General features: G+C 34.8%; 1 protein-coding gene across 1 annotated transcript; it reads right to left on the minus strand.

The window, feature by feature from the left end:
- Positions 1-4,838: 4,838 nt before the first annotated feature.
- On the minus strand, positions 4,839-20,360 carry LOC136027193 (kelch-like protein 3). Its single transcript, XM_065704209.1, has 2 exons — positions 20,260-20,360; positions 4,839-8,222 (listed from the first exon to the last, which is right to left on the minus strand). The coding sequence occupies exon 2, from the start codon at positions 8,202-8,204 to the stop codon at positions 7,020-7,022; it is 1,185 nt and encodes a 394-aa protein (XP_065560281.1). The 5' UTR covers positions 8,205-8,222; positions 20,260-20,360; the 3' UTR covers positions 4,839-7,019.
- Positions 20,361-20,602: the final 242 nt, after the last annotated feature.

Raw genomic sequence — 20,602 nt, forward strand, 5'->3', positions numbered from 1 at the left:
GGTTTAGTTGTCGTGGCATTTTTTTAAAATGTCTTAAAAATAGTCTTAAATTGTTGTAATTTTCTCCCTTTTTGTTTTTTTTTTTTGTTTTTTTTTTTCCCGTTGAGAAAGGCTCCCGGAGGTGGGGCCGAAATATTCGGAGTATTTTTATTTTTTGTTAGTTAAAGTGTAGTTTTTATTTTATTTTGTTGTCACTGCTTTATTTAAAAAAATTAAACCCGTTTTTTCTTCAATTATTTGTTTCGTAAATGGAAAAGCAGTGTGGTCTAAGAAATTATTTGGACCTTTAAGTCCAGTAAAACTATAAAAAAAAAGCCAGAAATCGAGATATGAACTACAGAAATGTTTTTGGCTGCAAGTTTTGAGACGAGTTCACTTAATAACTCGAAATCACTCGTACAGAAATATTCCAATTTTATGGAAAAGTGGGAGGGTAATCTCTAATTTCGGTTTCTGCGCTATTTTCTGGATTTAAAGGTCGTTCCCTATTAATTCAAGCCCGGGGTGAACTAACATAGCATCAGAATTGGAAAATTCCATCATTAGTACCCATTACCACTCAAAGCGAGGTAAGAGGGCGATGGAAAATTGAAATCTTAGCTTGTGCAGCTTTTGCACACAAATGAACACCTAAATGCTCTGAAAAAATTGCTTAATAACATGTCTCAAATCGCTTGAAAGCACCCATGTAGAAATACCCCTTTTTCAGGTAAAAGATGGGAAAATGTCGAATTTTAATTTGTGCAATATTTTTTGGATTAAAAGGTCGGTAATTTCAGTTCAGGGACAAAATGACACCAGAAAAAAGAATTCCCTTACCTAGTAATTCATTTCCACCCTAAGCGGAGGCAGAAGGAGTAAAAAATTATTATATGTTTTAATTTGAACAGCATTTAACTGGAATTTCGTCCTCAAGAAATCAAATCTGAACTGTGGATTCTTCTCTTTTATTCTCAACCTGATTTTGTCACGAGTCCCCCCCCCTTGACAAATATCCCCTCTCCTTCAATTTATTTCCAGCGCACAGTGACTGCTACCTCAACTTCAAATCCCGCACAAATATAGACTGCGTCATCTGATGTCATCTTAAAAGCAAACAATGGATTATGATCAATATTCTTGCTGGTAAGTCAATTTTGAAAATATTAGACGCATTCCAAACCGAATAGGATATGCGTGGGTGATGCGGTTAGACATATTTAAATAAGAGCTCATTTTCAATGATATGATAAAGATGGATGTTTCATTCTTTTAAGCAAAGGCATCTAGTTTTTGATATTGGCAGTGATTAACCAAAAAAATCTATTTTTTTTCAACTGAAAGTAAGCCATTATATGAAAAACAAACGCCCAGAAGTTATTCCGTATATGAGCGAGGGCCGTCCCTTCCTCAACCCTTGTCCTTTGCACTAAAGTTTTAAAGGTCTTTGAGAATACTTCTCATTCAAATCCTACTTTTCTAAGGATAAGCCTACAGTCAATTGATTTACTTCACTATTATTTTAACGCCTCTATACTGTGGCGTCAACAAATGGTTTGCATCTAATCGATACGCTAAAATACGAGGCATAAACATCCCCAACTGCCGTATTCGAGTCTCATGAAGTCATTTGCCGGCGGATAAGGCTGTGCTTGCCGCTTGTATACGGAAGCAGCACAAACCTGAGGTTCAACTAATGCCAACACAAACATGCCACTATTTCTAGGATGACGGTTGTCCACTTCATTCGGTACGATATGGCACTTTAACCACAAAGGGAGAGGTAGCTTTTTCTTACGTGGCCTTTGCACAGGAGTATTCCACATTAGCTGACGTCATTTTTGATGGCTATGCAAGTAAGCCGACCATCAAAGATCCCGCCCATCGGAAGCGAACAAAAGCAAAAATGTGTCCAGCCTTCAGATCTACTTCAACCACAAAACTTGCTTGGAAGAAAGCAGACTTTCTCAACAACTCAGACAATCAGTTGAACATCCTAAAACTGATAGCTGGAAAAACGTGGAAGCCGGGTGTCAAGTACAAGGAGTCAAAGGCGATGCAGCTGTTTTAGTGCAAAAACCGGACTTGCTTCAGCCAAAAAGAGGGAGACCAGTTTGATTGGAAATGATACCAACTTGTTGGTTTTCAATATGCAAAATCCGAGCAGACACCTCTTTATTTCCAGACTCAAGTTCCTGATGACCCTGTAAAGAACCTGACAGAACGGAATTTAAAGAGGGAGTTACCATCAGAGGTTACAATGAATGAAGTATTTTTAACTTACGAACGGGTGATCGGATCTTAATGAAATTTGATATTTAGAAGGATATCGTGTCTCAGAGCTCTTATTTTCAATCCCGACCGGATCCGGTGACATTGGGGGGAGTTGGGAGCGGGGACCTAAAATTTTGGAAAACGCTTAGAGTGGAGGGGATCGGGATGAAACTTGGTGGGAAAAGTAAGCACAAGTCCTAGATACGTGATTGACATAACCGGAACGGATCCGCACTCTTTGGGGGAGTTGGGGGGATGAGGATTAATTCTGAAAAATCAGATAAAATTAGATATTTTTAGCTTACGAAGGAGTGATCAGATTTTAATGAAATTTTATATTTATAAGGACCTCGTAACTCAGATCTCTTATTTTGAATCCCGACAGGATCCAGTGTCATTGGGGGGACCAGAAATCTTGGAAATGGCTTAAAGTGGAGGGATCGGGATGAAACTTGGTGGAAAAACAAAGCACAAGTCCTAGATACGTGATTGACATAACCGGAACGGATCCGCTCTCTTTGGGGGGAGGATTAATTCTGAAGAATTAGAAAAAACGAAGTATTTTTAACTTACGAGGGAGTGATCGGATCTTAATGAAATTTCATACTTAGAAGGACCTTGTAACTCAAAGTCACTGTTATTGGTCTACGCCTTTTCAGGATATGAACTACATCGCGAATAATTGGTGTTGGCAAAGCTTTAGTATTGAAAACCATAGCTGATGCCATGTTTTTGAAGCCAGTTAGATGTTTTACTGCTCTTCAGCGAATAAGGAAGAACTAATTGCAGCAGGCGACCAGACACTTCAACACTTGTAAAGAGCTAGATCTGACGAATCCTTAACTGAACTCCAATACTGTCTGTTCATGTTGAAAGTAGCCATTGTAGCTAGTTTTGCCCACCCTGAACACTTACCACCCACGCCTGCTGATGCAAACTAAAGTACCACTACCTGCGTGTTTATTTTCAAGTGATGACATGGTTATGCTCAGCAATAGTTCTAGTACCTGAAGACTAGAGCTGGAAACTTCCGTCAAACATTTTTTATACCCATAATGACTGATATACTGCCTGCTTCTGAAAGCTATCTGACACTGATTCACTGCGGCTGTAAAGGTGACTGCGATAGCCTTCGATACGCTTGCACCACTATTGCTTGTAGCCAGTACCATGGTACAAGCTACCTCAACGTTTCTCTGGATCAATATGATGACTAATGTGATTAGGCCAAATTTTGTGTTTCATTCAATAGCTTCTTAATCAAAACGAATGTTTGGTTGAAGTGTTCCTGTTTGCTCGTTTTCTTTACTTTTCATGTTTTTTACAATGATAACCAGATTTTTCAAATTCAGGAACGAAGTTAAAAATGACAATCTTCTGATGTTCTCGTCCACCCCCTCCAGTGGTAAAGGATGGGGGTGAAAAAAAGAGTGGAGATCAAGACAGACTTTAAAGAGAAGTTGAAGAAAATCTTCTGTTCAGATTTGCGCTCTTTAGCCCTGAAAAAAGGAATAAGCTTCTAGCCACAAATATCGTTGCAAGCAAAATTGCCCACCCCACCTCTGAAGTCAGGTTGAGATTAACAAAGAGGGCAAACATTATTACATAGTTGTGGTCACTGGCGTGAAATTGCATAGAAGCGTCGTTAAAATCAAAAGTAGGCCAATAGCAAAAGGGTCCTTTCACTCCACTCTGATCTTGCTTAAGGTGGACAAGGACTAGTAAATGATGGAATTTTTCAATTCTAACGTCACCTGCTGACCCTCCACACTTGATATAGAGGAAGCAACCTTTCAGTCCACCAAATACTGCCATAAATGAGATTCTGATTTTTCAGCTCTTTCTGACCTTGCTGCATCTCTCTCTCTGAGCATGTAACTGATGGGGATACTGATGGAATTTTCCATTTTAGATGTCATTATTGTTCTCCCTGGACTTAAGATATTATAAAACGACATTTCAATCCAGAAAATATTGCAGAAATTAAAATTTGACATTTGTTTGCTGAAAAAAGGGTTATTTCTGAACGGGCGATTTCAAATGATTTTGGACATGTTACCAAGCGGATTTCTATGAACATTTTGGTGCCAAAAACATATCTGTTGATCAAATGCCGGGTGAAAACCGGATTTTTACTTGACTATTCGTCAATTTAAAGGACAAACTTTGGATTTTGTTATCATACCTGAAATCAATTTTCTTGATCTAAAAGTTTCCACGTCGGGCCCACGAGATCCTCACCGGAACTATGTCTCTATACAGGATGCGTGGGGAACACCTGGCATAGCCTAGTTAGTATATCACTGCCTAATCTATTAATGCTGAAGCTATGGATGAAGATAACGTAACTCAGTTATGCTATGTGTTGCTACAACAGATATACCGTATCTTAATTTGAAATTAGCAATGACGAAGAAGAAAACTTTCCTGTGGTTTGACGTTAAAATATAGGCATTAGCACAAAGAAGTCACACCTTCTTGTTTTCCATATTGACAATAACTGTCCTACATTCTGACTAGAGTCCTACACAAACATTAGTTAAGTGTCCTTGAATTTTATCTATTTGCTTAGCAAAAATATAACACAAGAAATATAACACTTTATTAATACTCTGACAGCACTACCAAACTACAAAGAATTATGTACAGTGGATCTATATAAAACTAATCCAATATAAAAATGTATTCGGTAAGAATAAACAAAGTGACTGTTTTATTAAATCAAAGAAGAAAGCACATTAAGATAAACTAGGTTCTATCTGTGAATCAGAAAGGAAACGGTTGACAATTGTAAACCTTACGCGTAGGTGCCAAAGCACAAAAAAAGTGGTTGGAAGAGTGTCTGAAATGGCAAACATGTGGACTGATTCTGAGAGAGTTTGTCCCTACAAGTTCTGTACATAGGTATGGCTGTAAACAGAACATAAAATAATGTAACTCAATCTATGAAAGAACGTTAGAATTTTAATTGCAGTAGAAGACTATATGCTACAGCACATTTTTTCTAAAGAACGGTTTTAGCGTTCGTTGTTTATATAATAGAAATGATTAATATTCTGAATTATTTAGACTTGGTTCTCTGATCTGGAATTTCAAACCTGAATTTAGCTAAAGTATTTGGTATGTTTATTTTAAAATATGATATCACTCAAAATAATTTGTCTACGTTTGAAGTTGTCACTTTTTAAAGTGTCTGCAATACATATTACAAGCCTGGTATGTTGATACTGAAAGCAATTTTATGGTGTCTAAAATTGCCGGTACTATCATTTTCGTATTTCTGATGGAAAAAGTCGACATTCAAAGTTGCTTAATCTATGTTCTTAAGACCCTTGAATTAAAAATAAATTGTGACACCTTTTGCAGTCGTATTTCTGGGGGGAAGCCCCATTTTTGGGGCGTGTTTTAGATCATATTCCTCTCTTATGCAAGATTCCCGAATGCCCACTACCTCTCCTCCAGTCAACTGACCCTTGCAGGTCCTTTTACCCCAATCAGACCCTCCATCAATATTTCTAACAAATATTCTTCCCCAACACACATCCGCTAGCAACTCTAATTCTCTCCTAATTACCAAGACGCTGCCAGCTGGTTTGGGCCTTCATCTTTCACTTGCAAAAATAAACCCAACCCCTCTCCTCCCTACTTTCCTTTTCCAGCACTATCTGGAAACTGTAGTTTAGAAGAGCCCTCCACCCCAAAGATAGCTTGGTTTCTACCAAACCAGCATAATACTAGAATAATATTCATAGCCATCGCCAGCCACCTCTCCCCCTTTCATCTTGGTATCTAAATTTTACCTATAGTTTTACAAGTGAGACAAGAAATAAAACAATTCAAAAGCCAGAAAGAAGGAATAAAATAAGCCTTAAGAAGGACCTTCATTAAAACAGAAATAGAAGGCTGAATCCCATTTTAGTGAGCACGACAACGACAGTGATGATATACCCTAATCCTTTAGGGCATTTATTAAAGACTTTTAGGCTAAAGGATATTCATTAGAAGATAAAAACAAAGCTGAGCTCAATTCTCATAAGGACGATGATGACAATGATAATGATGACCCTCGAGAACCTTCATCAAGTGTCCCCAGTAGGTGGAATTAGGTGCCTAAAGTAGAGGGCACCTACTAAAGGACGATGCGGTTAGTATTTACTCTTTTCTCCCCTAGCCAATTCGTTTAGAAGGGGTAGTCTCAAAAGCCTAAGAGTAGGTTTGTTTGATTAAAAATTCAAAGTTCTAATGCCATTTTAAAAATTCAAAAGGGATTAGATTACAAGAAAATGTGATTTTTCACAAACAAACTGCACTTTTCATGATACGGAGGTAAATTCCAAGAAGAAATAGTAACGTGCTATTTACTGGGCTCACAGCTAAGGTAGAAATAAAGTAAAACAACAAAAAAATAGAATCTACCCCCTCCTCCCTTCTAAAAATTGAAATAATTAGAGTACATCTTGAAATATTAAACTACTACTAGTGTAAAATGAGATAAGGCAAGTCAAATTCAGTTAAAAAATAAACTATCCTTACTCGGATTTTAAATTATTACAATCTGTATACATAGCTGATGTAAATACGGCACATTTCTTTCCTCTTTAGACATTTTCTCCTTTAGACATGTTCTGTACAGTCGTTTATTTGTTAATAAAAAATAACTGTAACAACAATTTTTCTTAGCGAAAAAATAAATAAAAATAAGAGAGGCAGAGAGATGCAAACCTTTAAAACGACAAATAAAGAAAATCACAGAATGACAAGAAATATTACGACAATAGCCAGAGTTTTAAGGTAAAATAGCAAAATCCACCTTCAACAAATGACTCCATAAAATGTTCATAGCTTACTCCTAAAGGAATTGTTCTCATAATTTGATTTCTACAAAACGTAAAAGTAAAACATTCCGATTTAAGATTATTTGATGGGTTTTCATTATGAAATAGTTCAAGTTCGAAACGAAGGCGAACGGGATTAAACTGACTTGGGGCTAGTCTTAGTTCTTCATTTGTAATATGCCGATAAATAGCTCCAACAATGAATTGTCGGCAATCAGAAAGACGAATATTTGCAAACCACGTCGAGTCAGCAAAGGCAATGTCAATCATACTTTGTTTACCATCTTTTAAGATCTCTGGAATATTACCGTAAGTGCAAAATACAGTTCGGTGAGGAAAAGTTGGCCAATTGGTTGGTAACATTCCAGAGCAGTACATCTTTGCCAAATTGACGATTATATCCAGCCATTTACTATGGTGGCCTTGAATGAACTTGGATTCGATGACTTGCGTAACTAGTTCATCTCCGCGTAATTTATGCAAGTCAAAGTAGTCGAGGACTTTGGCAACGTATTCATTTCTCTTTTCTTTGTAAGAAAGCCATTTCATAACAGCTTGAAAAACTTCAGTCTCAAGAAAAGTGAACGATTCTTTAAGGTTCTGAAGAATAAGCAGAATGTGTTCAATGTCCAAGAGCAAAAATTCTTCTGTTACTTCTTCTGTAAACAAATTTCTCATTACTTGTAATGAAGCAAAAATCAATACTTGCAAGTTACACTGTTTAGCTACAATCATCATTGATATACAATTTTCCACACATAGCTTCTGTTTCATGAAGGTTACACAGTTATCCATGAGACACTGAATCTGGTACATATCAGCAAATTGAAGGAGAGTGCACACATTTTCAGAATCCAAATGAATTTCTTGAGCATACAAGAAAGACAATATATTTGAAAAAACTTCAGCATCAATTTCCTTTAGCTCAATTAAACCCAGTTTGCTTTCTCTGTAATGATCTTGTAGCATTGCAGCAAATACAGGACTTCTTGCAGCAAGGATACAACGATGTGCATAAAATATTCTGTTTCCAATATGAATGCTAACATCACAAAATTGATTATTCTTCCTTTGTTCTTGCAAAGCTCGAAGCAGACCGGAACTTGATAAGTTCATTTTGGTCTACTGACAATCCTAGAAAGAAACAAGGAGAATTGAAGCTAAACAGCTATTTGCCAACTGAGAGGACATATACTTAAAGCAGAAAGCAACAGAAAAACTAGTTGCCTATATTTCTGTATTACAACACAACTAAATACAACAAACTACAGTCGGAAACGTGTGCAGATACTTATTTCGAGGGGTATTATTACAGGCACAACTTATGGCAAAAATCAGAAACTAGGAAAAAATTAAATTTAAATTAAAAAATTAAATTAAAAATTAATATTGACATTTTTGTTACAAATACAACTGAAAATGTTTGATTTTTAACTCTTGATTTTCACAACAAATGGTTAGAGCAGGTTCGATTCTTAATGTACAACTGCGTGAATCTACCCCTGTAAAAAGTCAGAATTACGAATCTAGGCATAAAATATTGCAAAAAGGAAAACGAGAGTCATAGTAGTTCCTTATTGCAAAAATTATACTACTCTTAATGTTTATTAATGTATTTTATAGGTTCGAGAAGTTCAAAATTACAAAAAAAAAGGGCGATTCAAACCCCAAAACGAACTTTTGAAGTATAAGGTGATTCGCCCCATAAGGAAGCCCAAATCTCCTTCTAAAGGACTAGTATGAATTTTGCAAAGACTGTACGTAGGCCTACAACCATTAAATGAAGTTTTCAAATGATTGTTCTTCCAAAGCAAAAATATTACAGAGACTTCAAAAAATTTTCCAAAGAAATGCGTCATAGCTTATTGCAGTGTTTCCTTGGAAACTGGAAAATTATATAGTTGGCATTTTGATGCCAACTCGAAAATTCAACGTTTCATGCACTATAGTAATCAAAACTCAAAACTATAGTAATAGAAACTTCCGATTAACAATAGTGTACTGTAAACAATCTTTTGGGTGGGTGATGGTGAATTTCATATAAGCTCGGCTTTTTTTTGCCATCTTCACCACTAATATTAAAGTGCCGGTCCTCCTTCCACTTCCCCCAGTTCCTGCGCCCAGCACAGGAAACTAAATCTTGCAGTTGAACAACACAATATACCAACTGTCCAGTGCATCGCATCATTTAGTTGCATGCGATTTGAAAATGCACAGAACACCAAAAAGTACAACCCTTGAATCGCCTTTGTCGAAACTTTATACAGGGCCCCTTATTGAACAAGAAGGAAAATCGCTCTTTTTGCATGGGCAATACTGATATGTTCTCTTTTTTCTGCTGCTTTTTTTCTTCGTTACTATCAGGGCACTGGAAAATTATAGAGAACTGTTTATGGGCTCATTTACAAGCTAATTCTGAAATTTTATCGTTTTTTTTTTAAATTTGACACGATAGAGCCATCATAAAGTGCCATATGGTACCCTAAAAGTGTAATTTGGGGGACATCCATGGGATAGAAAGAGTGGGCCAGACACATTTCATAGAGAGCTAATTATTGGCTCAATTATAAACTATTTTTCATATTTAGTTGCTAAAACTTAGTAAGGCAATCATAAAGTATCATATGGCACCTAAGAAATGCACTCTAGGTTTGTCCGTTTTTTCGTTTAAAAAAATGAAAATAACAAAAGGTAGTCTTGTCCACTGAATTCTCCTCCACAGAAAATTACCCCAGATATAGATCTGAATAATCCTTGGCAGCATTGATGCAGAAACCTTGGATTAATTAAAAGTTACCAGGAATACCAAAAAGAGAGGAAAACTTGACACCTACAGTTTGAAAATTATCTTCCCCTTGTATCTTTGTTCAGAAAATTTTCTTTTTTCTTTGTTTAGAAATTTTTTTGTTGTTTGAATCTAGAAAAATTACACAAAAGTTTTTTCTGATGTAAATCAGGATGTGGAGCTAAACATTTCCAGAGGGAGGGGGGTTGACTGAATATTGTTTCTTTGTCTAAAATTTCCTTTACCAAGCAAAGCTTGGTACTTGGTCCCCTAGTACTGCATATTAAAACTGATAACAATAGAAAAAGAGTATGGATTGACACTTCTTATATGTGCATAAACAATTTTTAAATGTGAGAAAAACACACATATAATGTCTGAATTCATTTTATCACACTTGCAGCAGATATTGCATGCAGCATGCTGATACAGAGATAAATGTCCCCACAAGTAGCGCTGGTGTTACGTAAAATGCGATTAATTTCAGTAATAATCCTTAGTACATTTATGCCAAATGTTTTTTTCGGAGCTGGGTAAAAGAAATACAGCATACAGAAAAGCAAAAATAACAAGAAGTCAGCATAGTATTATAAATAGAAGCAATTCTACACTTACGGATTACTATATGAATCAAAAACATAAAGAATAGGATGTTATCAGTATTTATTAAGTGTTTCAATCACAAATAAGAGAATTTGGAGCATTATTGGAGTTTTTGACTAAATATTAGAAATGAAAATTAAAACAACTAAATGATTCCTGGAGGAGACCCCCCCCTCCTTAATCCCTAACGACTTCCATAATCAAACTGCGACCAATTTGACCAACTGAGCATTAGTACAAATATTAATAAAAAAAAACGGCTAAATATATTTTTGTTATTCAATGATTTTTTTCATTCAGAAATTTATATTTACTGTATATCTATCTTCTTATTTTTCAATGGTTCGATTCCTGTTTGATTTACAAATGTAGAGGGTATACTCATGCCCACTTTCGATAACTTTAAAACAAGAAAATCTAATCTTGACCTGATAGATTTTAGGGAGTAAAACAACCTTCAATATCAGGAAGAAACGTGACCTGAGCAAATGTTGGAAAACAGTAAGTATAGAATATTTTCAAAATTTTGCCATTAACTAGACTCACCTACTTTCTTAATGATGAGATTCTGTGGTCTATCGTGGGGAGCTGAAAGTTTCAAAGGCGGTATATTTGCATAAATGTTAATGTAGAGCATATTGTGAAGTGCAATGGATCCCTGTTTTTTGCGTTTTTTATATTAAAAACAAGCATGTATTAGATATTTTTTTATTAATTATCTACTGGAAGTAATGAGCAAAGATGAGACTTATATGGTCCATTGATTTTAGAGTTACTTAACAAATTATAGTTTCCTTCCAAAGTATCAGGGGGACCCCCCCCCCCCAAAAAAAAAAACGACATCTGGTTCTAGGTACCAGACCAAGTCTGTCAAAAATTTAAAAAAAGAAAAAGCCACTTAAAAGCCTTTAAAAAGCCTTTGTATATACACCCAGTGGACAACATCCAATGCTTATTTTTAAATGAGTCTAATGGCTTAGTGAAAACTTTCTTTACTTAAACTATTGCTACCTCATTTGGAATAAGGAGTTCTATCAATTTTAAATTTGCTTAATTCTGACTTAGAGCTTGACTCCATGTCAATTAAAGTAAATGAAAATAGAATTATATCACAAATTCATAAAGCTTTACAAATAAGAGGGATTCAACTCTTCTCATTTTGACGACTGGATGAACATAAGAGTCTTTTGGTTTACCTCTGCTCCCTCCCTTACCTCAGAATTTGAGGTCATATCAGCAAGTTTCAACTCAACCAGTTCATAGAAAACAGCAGACATACATGACATCTTTTGATTTACTCAGCTATGTGGTTCCCTTTCAGAGTATAATCCTAAGCAAAAGTTTGATTTCTTGGCCTAGCAAATGATCCTTAGAAGCGTCTAGCAGATAAGATAACCAAAAATTAAGCATGGCCATTTTTCTGCCATTATACAAAAATTAACAAATATTATCACATGAAAGTAAAGAGCCACATCAAACTCTAAAATGAGCAGAATATATTCTGAACAGGGAAGGGCGGGCTCCCCCCTCTTCAACGCCACTTGTGGTTGTAGAAGCTTTTTTAAATGTTTGTTTGGTTGTAAATTCAGAGTTCTAGTCCCAATCAAATGTGATTGGAGGGCAACCAGCCCCATCCTAGAACCTTCCTTGATATCCAGTCCTCCTTTAACCTCTTAGGACGTCTAATAAACGTTCCAAGGTAGCCATTTTGTTAATCAGAATAGTTGAAAATATTAATAAATATACAACCAAGGATGATATAACTCCCAGAGGCCCTGATAAGGGTCATAAATCATGTAAACTGTCAATTCTTTATATATAATTTTTTTTTGAGTGAAAAGAGGGGGGTATGTTTGATCTTAGGAGATCAGTAGTGGCGTTGTTGAGGAGGGGGGCAAGGGGGACTGTGACTCGTTTTAACTTTCAACTTTGTTCTTTACTTTGAGCAGATTTTTTATTATTATTAAGAAATCCTCATTTTTAATATAAGAAATGCAAAAAAAGGGTACATTACACTTCCTAATATATTCCACATTAATATTTATACAAATATACAGCCTTCAAAACTTTATTATCAAGTAAATAGGTGAGCATATTTAATGGCAAAATTGTGAAAATGTACTATACTTCCTGTTTCACCACATTTGCTCTTGTCAAATTGTTTCCCTTGACAGGTAAGGGTCTTTTACTTCTTAAAATCTATCAATTCAATATAAGATTTTCTTGTTTTAAAGCCATCCAAAATGGATATAAATACACCCTCTACATCTGCAAATAAGACAAAATGGAATCACTGAAAAACAAGAAATCATTGAAAACTAGAATTTTTTGATTGAAAAACATGAAAAGAGATCATCAATAAAAGAAAATAAGACTTAGTATTTTTTACAATAATATTTGTACTGTAGCTAGATAGTTCAAATCGGTTGCAGTTTAGTCATAAAAGTTAGTAGGGGGAGGGATCAGTTCCAAGAATGATTTAATTGTTTTTCCTTTTTTACTTCCAATATTTAAATCAAAACTATAATATAGCTCCAAATTCTCTTAAATGTAACTGAAACGTCTAGTGAGAATTGATAACGTCCTATTCCTTGCTGTTGGGATTCACACACTAACCCATAAATGTAGAACTGCCTCTATTTCCAATATCGTGCTGAGTTCTTGCTATTTTTGATTTTCTAGACATTTCTTTTAACCATCCTCTAAAAAAAAAAGAATTGACATGCCACATAACGCCAGTGCTACTTGTGTGACATTTATCTCTGCGTCAGCATGCTGTACGAAATGTCAGAAGGATAAAGCGAATCCAAGAAATATATGCATATTTTTCTAACAAATAAGAAATTTAATGCTCACAAATAAGCAGTACCAGTCCATACTCTTTATTTATTGTTATCAGTTTTAATATGCAGCACTAGAAGACCAAGCTTCACTTGGTGAAGGGAATTAAAAAAAATATTCAGGGCCCCCTCCCCCTTCTGGAAATCTACACCCCCCATACTCTGATTTACAAAAAAAAAACTTTTGTATAATTTTTAGATTTCGTTTTTTAACAAAGATACAAAAGGGAAGTAATTTTAAAACTCTAGGAGTTGATTTTTTCTATCTGATTGACATCCCTGGTAAGTTTTAATTAATGTAAGGTTCCTACAACAATGTTGCCAAGAATCGTTCAGATTTTCTGGATATTCTTAATCAAACAGTGCTCAACGAATATATTAGTAATTCACACGTTTTTTTTTAAATTCATTAAATTAAAAATACTATCGCTATTTCAAATGTAAGGGACATTTTCAGAGGTATTTTTCATAGAAGAGAATTTCTGCAGCAGTTGGGGGGAAATTTATGTGCCAAGTTTTTTCATTGGAAAACACCCTTTTTTGTTATTATTTATTTTTAAAAGAAAACACAACCCAAAGCGCACTCTTTGGGTGCCATGTGTCACTTTATGATTGCCTTATAGTCAAATTTATAGAGAGCAATGAAATAAAAAATAAGAACAGTTTATAAATAAGCCCACAATTTTGCTTTCAATGACGTCCAAATGTCCAGCCCAGCCTTACCATTCCAAAAAAAGTCACCCAAATTGCACTTTTAGCACACCATGTGGCACTTTATGACAGCCTTATTGATCCTAGGCATATAAAAAAACGATAAGATATAAGATGTATCTTTTATGAATAAGTGAAATTGAAAAGCTGACGTTAGCCAACGAAATGATTGATCAGGTGGCCAGCTTTTGTAGCTTTTTTTTTTAGTAAAGATGGTGGGAGCTCTGAAGATGTTAAAAGTTGAATAGCCACGGCTCAGGGTGTTTTTTCACAGTTAAAAATAAGTTTGGAAGAATAGGAAGATAAGTGTCCAAACCAAGATTAGAGCATTGCAAGCTATAGTGATGACAGTTTTCAAGTATGGCTCTGAAACGTGGACGCTCCAAAAAGCAGATGAAGATTTGCTAGATGTTTTCGAAAGAAATTACCTATGGATTGTTCTGGGTACCTGGATGACTGACCATATTAAAAACAGTAGGCTGTATGAAAAGTGTGGTTCAATCCCACTTTCTAAAGCTATAATGAAAGAAAGGTTGAGACAGCTAGTGCATGTTCAGTAGATGAAGGATGATAGATTGCCAAAGATTGTCTAGGGCTAAACAGAAAGTAGGTTGTCCATGATTGGGGTAAGAGGATGTCATAAAGAAAGATTTGAGTGAAACGGAAACTTCCTGGGAGGGTGTAAAGAGGGAGACTTTAAATCAGCAGTCAGGGAACCAGGGTAAATTACCCCAAATGGATAAAAGTGAAATTTTTGGGAATAAGAATAAAACTTTTATGAGTAAAAAGTATATATTTTTAATTTGCTATTTTATAAACCTGTTAGTATTTTCTCAACTTAAAAAATTTAGCAACATATGCAGGCCAAACCACCTCACTCCCCACCACTAGAGTATTCTTGAGTTAAATCTTTGCACATGGGTTGGAAAGGGGGCACTCACTGAGAAAAGGGTTGAGGGGGCACTCACCCCGGGCACAAAATTTTAGGGGCGTAAATTTGAAATAAATAATCTAACATTTATAATCATTTTGTGGTTTTTAAATTTGTCTTGGTTAAAAGAAAGTAGAATTTGCAGTTGGCAGTAAGCTAGTTACTTACTGTAATATTTATATAATAATATCTGATTCTTACTGTAAGAAAAGCAACTTGAAGAGACCAGAACCACCACTGCTTTCCCCTGAAGGATGACTTGTGCTTATTAACTATCTGGAGGTGGACTCCTCTTGCCCCCCCCCCCCAAAAAAAATGCTGAAACTACACTCCTTGAGGTCAGTGGTGTAAAATCTTCAGGGATTATTTCCTTGGTCAAAATGATCATCAGTGTTTTGCTGTAGGAAGAGGCAGGCATTAGGGGCCCAGAAATTAGTAATAATTTTTTTTTCTCTGACAAATTTGAAACTTACTGTTGCAAGTCCTTGGGCCAAGAGAACTAATATAATACTCAAGAAAGGGCTATTTTTTTTATTGGACTGAAACTTATATAAAACCTTGAGGTAAGGGGACCCCAATACAGAGGGAAAATATAAAAAAACATTTTTGCTACCCCTCAAAATGCAACCCCAAAAATGACCAAAAAAGTGGCCCAAAACTTTTCCCATCCCCTTCAAATTGAAGGAGCTTCCTTAGAAACTTAGGAGGGGGCTCATATGACTATAAATTGAAAGTTCTTGTGTCCTTTTTAAAGGCAAAAAGCTGCTGGAGGGTATTTCTACTGGTTAGAGGAAGTCATCTAGCCTTCCTCTAATCCATATGATAACAAATCAGAATTTTGAGACATCTGTTTTGTTCAAAAACTTATAAGTGTCTAATAAAAATGCAGTTAGGGTTGATATAAACCAAACAGCCTCAGTGTTAACCTTCATTTTACCCTGTTATGATTACTCAATCCCCAAAAACATGAAAAAAAGAATTAAAATAAAAATCTAAAAATAAACCCCATACAATATTCTACATCTCATATTCTTCCTATATGTTGGAATAATGGTAAAATATTCCAAAATCCACTCTTTTCTTCATTATTTTTATTTTCCATACTTTCTCTGTGGCTGCTAAATTGTTCATGTCATTCCACCAGAAAATTTTTCATGGGGGGAATACACCTAGTACCCAATTTTAGAGTGCTAGTTTTATACTTTTTTTGTGGTTATGGTTGAGTTTGTGGCAATGCATCCCTAGCCCTTCCCCCTACATAGCATTAGACTATAGACAAAACTAACAGAAAATAAAAATAATATCATTATATTCCTTATTTTATGTTTTTTTTTCACCATAATAGTCATTACCTTGACCATGGACCCAACCCCTGATGGACACTTACATAGAGCTAATTATATATTTGTTGGTCATTTTTTCTATTGATTGCTCTATTGTAAAACAGTTTATGTTGTTTAGAATTGACATATCTAATTCAGCCGAGGAATTGTACCAAATACTGGATAAAATATATTATTTCAAATCAGTTAAAATGCACATAATAATAGAAGGAAACAGGCTAATCTGACTAATATAAATATGCCCCATGTTATAAAGTAAGAATTTAATTTTCTTGTTTCTTTTTTAGTTAGATTGCCTATATTGCTGGCCCCTGATACCATGCTGATTTATAGAATAGAATATGATTAATTGGCTAAAATAGCACACAAGCTAGCATAAGCATGTTAGAACAATTACAATGATAAAACAGATATTAAGGGAAAAACATAATCACAAAGTTGAATGAATTATTAAAATGCAAAACAAAATAGAGAACAAAAGAGTTTTTGTACCTCATGGTCAACATTTGGGGACACAAGTCAAGTTGTTTATTTGGAGCTCTATAAGCATTAAGTCTTGTATTAGGAAGGATTGGGGGATTTTCTTTGAAGGGGTTGAAGAAGACGTCAATGATAGTCAGAACTAAGGCACGTGTGCCCAAAGTTCATGGCAAGAATGTGATGTTTTGATTCCAATGTAGTAAGTTCAAGTCTAGCCAAACCTTCATCATGAGTAGCATAGGATATCCCCAGTATAATTTTTATTGCTCTTTTTTGAATTCTTTCAGTTTTAGAACATTGGGCATTGGCCAACCCAGGGTGCCAGACAGGGCAAGCATATTCAAGACAGGGTCTTATATATGAGCAATAAATTATTTTAATGTTCTGGATTGATATGGAGAACTGTTTGAGAAAGGAGAAAGATTTACAGAGAAAACTACTAGATTTAAACAAGTGAAAAGTATGGGACTTTCATTTATGGTAATTGTCCAACTGCAAACCAGGCAGTATAACTGTATTTAAATTTAGTATTCAAAGGTAATTATTGATTGGGGGTATGTTTTTTTTTTAAAAAAAAGAGAATAGTACTAAACTGCTTTTAGGTATGCTTAGGTTGAATTTAACATTATCAAGATCATTCTTTAAGTTGTAAAGTTTAACAGCCAAAGTATTTGAGGTTAAGTAATGCCAAACCATCTGCAAATTTAAAAGTGTTGTCAAAATTTGGTAAAACATTGTTAAAAACAATTAAAAATGCTAAATGACCTAATTTAGTCCCTTGGGGTGCTCCACAGGAAATTGAGGTAGAACCTGGTGAATCTCCATTAGGGAGGACTACACATACATCATGACCAGACAAAAAAAAATAGCAACCATATGTAAAACAAAATCTCTGACACCTAAAGCCCTTGCATTATCAATAACTGTCTGATGATCTAAGTTGTCAATAGCTTTGCTAATATCAGCAAAAACAGCCTCAACATAGGAACTATTTAATTCAAGATGTTTGAAAACTGTGTCAAGTATATAAACTGAGCAATGTGTGGTTCTATGATTTGGCTAAAAGCTAAACTGATTTGGGTTGATTTATGTTGGATATTGTCAAAGAGGAAAAGCAAATAAAAATTTCAAAAATTTTAGAGAAAATAGAGGTTTTTGATATGGGTTTTAAGTCAGAGGGAACTTTTGGGGTCTTATTTTTTGGGATAGGTGATATAATAGTTTGTTTAAAACACACTGGAAAAATACAATGTACAAAACATTGGTTAAAAATTGCAGTTAGAGGTACACTTAAATACTGGGCAAATTTCAAAATCAATTTGGTAGGAATATCACCAGATTTTTTAGTTTAAGCTGGGTTTGATGTGTTTCAATCACAGGAATGTCACTCACTGTACTTTTGGCCATTTGGAGTGGTGGGTGAGTTTTACAAATTGAAGCAAAATAAATATAGGTAGCATGCCAATGATGAAGATACCACAATATGGAAAAATTTTTGGCAGCATGCATCTGGTCTGTCTACATTTTGCCTGGTGGTTTGCAGTGATTTTGGTGTGCTAAGTAACTAATGCACTAAGTAGCTTTGTAAAAGTCTACCTATATAGATTTCTAAATAGAAAATGGGAATAAGAGCTAACAGACAGAGTAGAAAGTGGCTGACTTAAAGGGGCCAGGAGGCCTGCCCCTCCCCCAGAAATTTTCTTAAAGAGCTTATTGTCTTGCTTGCATCAGTCCTCTTGGTTTCTTGCAGTGTAGTTTGATAATTTATTTGAAGTGGCTCACAACAATAAAAATTTTTCCATTTTTCATTGACAAAATTTGACTCATTATGTCATGAAGTGGTAAAATATTTTGAATTTAGAGGATTATAAAGTTTTTGTTTTTGTGAAATTTTTCTTCCTTCATAAAACAACACCACAATGTCATGTATTGGCAAATTATTTGAACTGCTTGGATCTACAATAGAATTGAAAAAGCCAGCATTTTTCATTTTCTTTAATTTTTATATACAAAAAACTTGTGGATTAATAGTACCTTCAATTGTTATTTTTGTTCTGAAACACATTTGAAAACTTTAGCTCAGACCAACAATTTTAAGTTAAGAATATTTCTAAAAAGCTATGAGTTGAAAGTATATTTTTGAACTCTTGCTGCCAAGGCCATATGTTGCTTATTTTATTGCTTGCTATTTAACTTTGGCAAATAAAGATAGAAAATAAAAGAGGTCAAACAAATGCAAAAGCATTTGTAAATTTTGTAAAGTAATAGCTTATTTTGGGTCAGAAACAGATTTTACTTTTTTTAGTTCAAATTGGGTGGGTTTGGCAATTATAAAAATTAGTACCTTGGTATGATAAAAGGTATCATGAAAACACAGACACAGATGGAAGCAAATGCTACTATTTATTGAACAGCAAGACATTAAAAAGTCTCAAAAAGACACTTGATTCTATACACATTTTTGATTGAACAAGCTGAAGCTCTCAACACTTGTGTACAGGGATCAAAGGGGAGATGTCATAATAACTTGTAAGGTTTTGAATGCTGAACCCTCTGATCAAAATCTATTTCAGTTTGATGAATACCAAAGTCTATAGCCACTACTTCTTTAGCAGAGTGATTACTCATTAGAACAATCTTCCTGATACTGCTGTAATTACTCTATCCAGTGCTGCCTTTAAGATTACTGATGACAAGGGCTGGTCTATTAAGCCATGGAAGACTGACTGGGATGCAATTGTATCAATGGCTCCTCATTATCACTAACCAGCAACTCTACAGGATTTTCTTTTCCTTATTTTGCAGGACAATGTAACTTAAGGTAATTTTATGTTTTTGAGTATTGTTGCTAGTGTTTTCATTGAATTTATATATCATTATGTAGTATGTGTCTTCAGAGTTCTATAGGCCTTTAAAGACTTGACTATTTATTCAGATTTGAACAAATATAGGCTATCCTGAGGTTATATATGGGACCATCAGGGGTGTTGGGGATAAATTTTTCAAAAATTGCTATAACTATAAAACAGCATAAAATTAGCAATCTAAGAATGGCTCTTTTTTGTTCTAGCATGTTTTCTTCAGTAGAGCTTCTATTCTGCAATATTATAGAATTCAATAGAGATAACAGGAATTGCATTTTCAAAAACTAAAGGCAACAAAAAATATATCAAAGTAGATAAGCCTAAAACAGACCTGTAGAGAAGGAAAACATGCTAAGAAAACAATTCAGACTCCATAATGTGCAGTATAATTGTAGATGATACATTTTGAATGCAGGCCTGCTATACTTTACCCTATCTCCCATGTACAAATAGCCTATGTCACCCTAATTATATAGCCTAGGCTATGTCTAATGCGTTCTTCTACTCATCACTTGTTTTTCCCATTCTTGTTTCATCACAGTTTATTCAATTTAACTGACAATTCTACACATTACCTGTCCATAAAACAACTTGTAGTCAAATTGCCTAATTACCTTTGGTTTATTCTGGTATTTATTCGAAGTCACACTCTTATATGGCAAAGCACAAGCTTTCCTTGCTTCCACACTTCAAAACAAATTGCTTGACTTACGATTAGGGTTGCCAAATATTAAAAAAGATTTCGTAATGTCCAAGCGCACAAAATCTAGAATGACACTTTATTCCCTCACAAGAAAAATAAAAATAAACAGCCCATACCCTTAAATTGATCTTTGGTCACCTTTCCCAAAGAAAATCCCAAAGAATATGTACGAATAAGAAAAATGCCTATGTATAGGAAACATTTTGGTCAAGCTCTGCCAAGGTGCACCTGGATTTGTCATTGATTTGCCAATA

The sequence above is a fragment of the Artemia franciscana genome, chromosome 5 (assembly GCF_032884065.1).
Source record: "Artemia franciscana chromosome 5, ASM3288406v1, whole genome shotgun sequence".
In the NCBI taxonomy this organism is placed as follows: domain Eukaryota; kingdom Metazoa; phylum Arthropoda; class Branchiopoda; order Anostraca; family Artemiidae; genus Artemia; species Artemia franciscana.